Source organism: Esox lucius, chromosome 2 (assembly GCF_011004845.1).
Source record: "Esox lucius isolate fEsoLuc1 chromosome 2, fEsoLuc1.pri, whole genome shotgun sequence".
Classification (NCBI taxonomy): Eukaryota; Metazoa; Chordata; class Actinopteri; order Esociformes; family Esocidae; genus Esox; species Esox lucius.
The window spans coordinates 29,652,592-29,659,479 of record NC_047570.1 but is presented as its reverse complement, the minus strand read 5'-3'; the positions used below and the strand labels follow the sequence as shown (position 1 = coordinate 29,659,479).

General features: G+C 40.1%; 1 protein-coding gene across 1 annotated transcript in view; it reads left to right on the top strand.

Moving 5' to 3' along the window:
- The first annotated feature begins 684 nt into the window (after positions 1-684).
- The window catches only part of il16 (interleukin 16), a 38,375-nt gene continuing 32,171 nt past the window's right edge, over positions 685-6,888 (top strand). Inside the window, exon 1 of the mRNA XM_034296628.1 lies at positions 685-715. Within this exon, the coding sequence (XP_034152519.1) occupies positions 700-715 (16 nt within the window). The 5' untranslated portion in view covers positions 685-699. The remainder of the gene's footprint in view (positions 716-6,888) is intronic.

Sequence of the window (6,888 nt, the reverse complement as noted above, 5' to 3'; positions counted from 1 at the left end):
GCATCATGGAAGGTATAGAGCATCTATTCATCCTTAGAGGCATACATAGTATATCCTCACAGATGCCGGCTGGTACACACACACACACACACACACACACACACAATCAGACATATACACACACACACACGAGCACACACACAAAATTACACACAAGCCCGCCCTTCCTAAACACATCCACACAGAGCCCAATGAAGACTGCAGCATTGTGCAACATGGAGTAGGTGTGAGGTCAGGCAGTACTAAGTGCTCCCTCGCTGGATTTTGTCTCAAAGGAAAAGACCAATGATTCTGGAGCTCTGAGACAAGCCCTTGTGTCCTCTAGCCAGCTGGTAAAACGAGGGAGGGATGAGGGGGAGGGAGGGAGGGAGGGGTGGGAGGAAAATAAGGAGGGTGTTGGTTACAAATGCCCAATCAAAATGAAACTCTGCGAGAAAACATTAGATTTGCTTTATGGAGGAGAGTCGTCTTAAAGACATTTTGAATCTGAGGCAACTTACAGCTTATACTCTTCAATATCTAACATCAATCATTGGAGGAGAAATTTAGAGACTACAGATCAGAGTTAAGGAGCACTGTTCATTTCTCCTATTAGATCTCATCTGGCTCAGCATTTTTCTCTGGATTATTGGACAACTATAACAAACCCTGGGTTCTCTGGTCTTAATCCCCAGGCAGCATGGTTGCTGTAGGGAGGATATGATGATTGACTATGGTGAGTATTTACTTCCACAGTTGAATCCAAGGATTGTTTTGGAATTAATTGAAGGTTTTTGAAATGTAATTTGTTTCCAAAATGATTAATAAGAATACATTTCAATAAAATTATGCTGTTTATCTTAATAAAGTATTGAAATTGTATTCCCGCTAATCAAATCAAATCGAACTCTTAAGTGGAATGACTTCCAATTAATGTGGGACACTTCAGCAATGAAGTAGTTGTCTGGCAATATACCATGGTTTAAGTCTGTAAACTCTGCTCTGCATCGTGCATAACAACAGTCTGCAGCCGTTATATTGGCCACTTTTCTGTCATACTCATAAACAGTCTGACAAGCCATGGCTGTCAGCCAATCAGCATTCAGGGTTAAAACCATGTTTATTGTTATAAAATAAGGCAAAGGGTGTGATATAAGGCTAATACACCACGGCTAAGAGCTTTTTAGGCACGATGCATCACAAACTGTGCTGGAAAACGTTTTTTAAAAACAATAAGTGATCTCAGGCGTTTGTGATATGTTTGTGATATGTTTGTGATATGTTGCCAGTATACCTGTGTCCAGGCACTCCATGATGTGTCGTGCATAAGAAACAGTTCTTAGTCATGGTATACTGGCCATATACCACAACCCCATAGATCTGATTGCTTACATTTACCCCAGCTATCAACCAATCAGCATTCAGAATTTGAACCATCCAGTTTACAATGTGTTATATAACCTGACAGAGACCTCTTGAAAGAGTATTCTGCCAGGCTTAAAGTGCTCTTCAGAATATTGTTTGAAGTAACACTGAAAAGTAATGATAATTTCATGCAATAACTCACAGAAACATGCATAATATTGGTCATACTTGTTTCATTTACTTATGACTTTTCATTCAACAACAGGTTTGAATTTTTTCACGAAGTCCTGGAAAAGCATGTAAATGATATTGTGCAACTATCAAAATTGGTTGCAGATTTCAGTAGGTCACTTGTTGGACTGAAATACTTTTGTGTGTTTAGGCCTTTACACATTCACACACACACACGCACATAACTGTCCCCTACGAATACCAACGACATAACACTGTGTCCAGCAGCTCCAAGACCTCTTTTAAAACCCAAATAGCCAAGTGAATGGCGGGGTGTATGGGCAGGGCTTATCCTCTGGCCATCACACAGGGACAGTTGACATATCTGGCCAGAGATTGAAGGCCTATTCTAACCCCCGATGGGACACATTGGCCACCAGCTGCATGGTTGGCATTCCATGCAAAAACACAAAATAAATTCCATTGTCAATTATCCATGTTGAATGTGAACAGACTGAATGTACATCAACATCAGGCAATGATAAAATTAAAGCAAAATGCTTGAATCACGCAAATGTATCTGTTCAGTGAGAAAATGTTGCCTGTAACATGACAGAAAATGTTGAAAACAAACATTGTCGACAACAACAAATCTGAAGAAGCCTAATATCAGGGTGGGTGACTGTTATTGGTGTTTTCTGAACTGCATGTGTCTTTCAGCTGGTGGAGGAAGCAAAGACATTATTTTCTTGTGGCAAATTTATTTATTTTTTTCCACAAAACTGGGCCCTGTCGATACATAATTTGTTCAGAGTTCTTCTGCATTCTGGTTTCGTTCATTTCTTTTGATAGGTGTAGACAACCAAAATACACTGTGATCTGATTGTGCTGTTTAAAAAAAGGCAACATCAGGAGGATATTAATAAAGGCAGGTATGCAAGGGGGTTATTGATGCTCATCTCGCTCTGATCTTGACATGACTGTTAACGTTCATACTATTTAATCACATCAGTTCACAGTGCATGTAGAATTGTCTACAGCTGCCTGAAAATGACAACACAATCAGAATGGCCATAATATAAAAACAACAGAGGTATGTTAGAACTTTAGGGACCCGGCTTAGGATGTATTCAACAAGCAGTCATGTGATGGTTAGATTCTTCCAGAATCTTTGGCTAGCTCTTGAACATTATATGTTTTAACCTGTGATTTAAACATTTTTTCTGGAACTGGCATCAAACAATGCATCACCTCAGACCAGTGTTCCCCCCTGCCCTGCATGTTTTAGTTCTCTCCCTGCTCTGTCACACCTGATACAAATGATCAGCTCATTATCAAGTCCTTCATAAGCTACATCAGGTGTGTTAGGGCAGGGAGAGACCTAAAACATGCAGGGCAGGGGGGTGTCCAGGAGCAGGGTTGAGAAACATGGACTTAGACCCAGATGCTTTTCTTAGTAGCACTAGTCACTGTACCTAACAACTGTAAGAAGTGGTAATTATGTAGAATTAAATAAGATTCAGAACTAAAGGGACATTTGCAAGTGATTACCCCTTTGTGTGGAATTTATTTCTAATCCAGTCAAATGGTACAGCTAAATTATATGAATGATCGTTCCTTATGAATTATTGAAGGACTGTAGAGAAGTACTGTAAAACTACTTAAAACCAAACATTGCTGCGTATCCCATTTTTCCTGTGACCTAAGCTATGACAGCAGTGGTTAGAAGGGAAAAGACCTCATGTAAATTTGAAACAACACAGACTTTGTAGCTCCCTCCCACAGCCAAAGCCCTCTCTCTGAATCAGGTTCTGTTGCACTCAGAATTTTCTACTCACCACAGCCAAAGGCAAAAAAATTATAATCTGTGTGAGCGCTGGCCTTCAAGCACGCACGGCTAATGGCCCATGCACACGCAGGTGCACAACTGTGAACGTGCGTGGTCGCACACACACAACTTCATACAGTCTCTCTTCTTTGGCCCAAAGTTGTTAAAGGAAACACTGGTACTGCTGTGTCCCATTACATCGATAGACTTTATTTGTGTCAGAGGAAAGTCAGAGTCGCTCTGTAGTTCTGCCACTTCTGAAATGGAGTGAATGTTCCTGCCTCAAGTCCTTTAACAAGTGACCTTATACCAGAGGAAAAACAGACCTAGAAATACACACAGGCATAGTCACCAACTATGCCTGGCTAGTGCCCTAGCATGGGTCCAGAATAGACTGAAAACTGGGCTACCTAAGATAATCTAAGAATATTGTGACAAGCGAATTGCTTAACAACCTGGGCCTAAATCCCTGATAAGTAAACACCTGCACCTCCTGTTGTTCTATGAGAGAAGACAATGTTGGAAGACAAGGCAAGCTGCCTAATGGATGAGGGACAGGCATGCTTAAGCTGACTGTATTAGGTTCATATGTTCTAATTATGTAGCCTACTAGAAACTACACATTTGAATGTTTAAAACTGCTAAAGTTTTCTTTCAGTTCCCAAAACTAGCCCAATACATAACATTAACTTGTTTAGAAAAAGAGCAAGATGTGCTTTGTGATTTTGGAAAACTGCCTTGCACTTTTTACTGAGAATTTTAATATAAATCAAATGTATCATGGCATAATATTGAGTAGGATCAAATTGGCCAGTATTTAATATATTTTCATCCATGTTTATAGTGCCTGCAAAATGTTCCTAAAACTTCATCCAGGTCTGTGTCTGTTAACCTGGCAATCTCGCCAATACAACCAGATATTCCTCTGGGTTAATACAGGTTTTTCAAGTAGTGTAGAGTGTCCAGAAACATTGTTCTCAGTGTGCACCAATGTAATTGAATGGGAACTCCTTAATCCAACTGAAAGTCCCGCTCCCATTGTGCATTTGGATTGTGTACACTTGTGTGTAGTCCAAATGCAGTAGACTTTTCATTTGGATCGTGTAAACATATGTCTTTAACATGATGCACTGCTTTTTAAAAAGAAAAGTGTTTATGCAAATTTGAACGCATTCTAAAATGACATTTAATTGCGATTAACAACAGATTTAGTTTTTGCGATTAATCGCAATTAATTATTTTTATCATCTGACAGCACTAAAAATCATATAACCGGTCTATTGAGTGCATTTAAGTTTACTACTGATACTGTATCCTGAAGTCAACAGTCTACTGCTGAAACTCTACCCTGAAGTCAATAGTCTACTACTGATACGCTACCCTGAAGTCAAGTCTACTGCTGAAACTCAACCCTGAAGTCAAGTCTACTGCTGAAACTCAATCCTGAAGTCAAGTCTACTGCTGAAACTCAACCCTGAAGTCAAGTCTACTGCTGAAACTCAACCCTGAAGTCAAGTCTACTGCTGAAACTCTACCCTGAAGTCAACAGTCTACTGCTGAAACTCTACCCTGAAGTTAACAGTCTACTGCTGAAACTCTACCCTGAAGTTAACAGTCTACTGCTGAAACTCTACCCTGAAGTCAATAGTCTACTGCTGAAACTCAAGCCTGAAGTCAATAGTCTACTGCTGAAACTCAAGCCTGAAGTCAACCATCTACTGCTGAAACTCAAGCCTGAAGTCAACCATCTACTGCTGAAACTCAACCCTGAAGTAAACCGTCTACTGCTGAAACTCAAGCCTGAAGTAAACCGTCTACTGCTGAAACTCAACCCTGAAGTCAACCATCTACTGCTGAAACTCAACCCTGAAGTCAACCGTCTACTGCTGAAACTCAACCCTGAGTAGAGACTAGACTATCCCCGATTCCTGTCTGTCTACCGTATCTGGGTGTAATGGTTATCTGCCAGCTTGAAGCGTTTACATCAAACAGACTGAATGGGACTGCATGTGTGTATGTGCTTGTGCATGCATGTCTGTGTGCGAGTGTATGTGCAGGTTCTCTATTAAGAATTACAGTAACCATTATACTTTATCAGTACTACCAGGTTTTGTTTCTTTTTTTTTTTTAAACCTCACATGTCGTAAAAGCCCACATCTGTTTTTGGAAGACCTATCTGCTCTAGTACACCAAAGCGTTCTATTTATTATCCTCCAGATAAATGAGTAATCATCCAGTATTTTAACTCACAGCTCCTTTAGAAGTCTGATACATTAGTTCTACAATCAGAGAGTTTGCAAGAGACCATTAAATTGAAACATGAAGAGAGGTCATTCATGCACCACCCTGTATCCCACAGCTGGCTTGCCTCTGAAGCTACCCCTGAACGGGAGAATGGATCCTGCTTGAAGTGGTGTAGGATGTCCAGTAGGAGACACTCTATCTTTTTGTCTAAGAAGATCATAATTCCCCAGGGCAGTAATTCGGAATATTCCCCAGTGTAGGGTGCTGTCATTCGGGTGTGAAATTAACAGATGTCTGGACTCTCTGTGGTCATTACAATTCATGTGACATCATATGAGCATGGGTGTTAACAGTGGAGTTCTGACTAAATGTTCTATATGCCTTGCATATCATAACGGAACTACTCCACCAAATTACCTGCACCATCCAAATGGTTCATTCATCTTCTACCTGCCAGCAGCCCTGTTAATCACACAACTTCACTCGCTCACAACAGGGTAATGAAATATCATACCGAAGTAAAAGTTACTTCACATTTACAAATACAAGTATAAAAATAACAGACCAAACAACGTAGAAACAGGATACCGAATTAGAGTAAAAACAGAGTGACTTCACACCTGCGAAAAGTAAGCGGCCAGAACGACCGACAGGGGCAGGATGTCTACACTTATTTATGTATTGTGTGGCTGTTTTAAGTACATGTACACCTGATGGACAGGATGCCAGTCCCTGTAGGGCTCAGCCCCAATCCATCTGGTTAATGCAGACACCCTGACCACAATGCCACTGTATCTAGTACACTAGCATTCATTGTGGGTTCTGGGGGTTTCAATAGTGTACATATCCTGCTTTACGCTAAGTGTTTTGGACTTGAGCCAAAGAGAGATCCATTTAAAGTAACATCTATAATGCATTTGCTGGGTTATCATTTAGGTATTTTGTAGCGGATGAGAAGAACACATTCGTTTGTACTAACAGTATGATGAACGCTTAAATTCTTACTACTGTTATCCTAATACTCCTAATACATATGTCTACTACTCATACTACTTCAAATAATCCTGATACATCAAATACTTAAAATAGTTCTACTATTGCTAATGCCTCGAATACTCCAAATACTATATTTTCAGTACTGCATAAGTATGTCATCAGTATGCATTAATATGTCATCAGTATGTCATCAGTAAGTCATTTGAAATGTGTCCCAGTTTCTTTACATGTATTGGGCATGTTCCTGTTCCAAAAGTTACGTTAGAAATATTGATTCCCTATTTCTTGCCCTACTTTTGACCAAG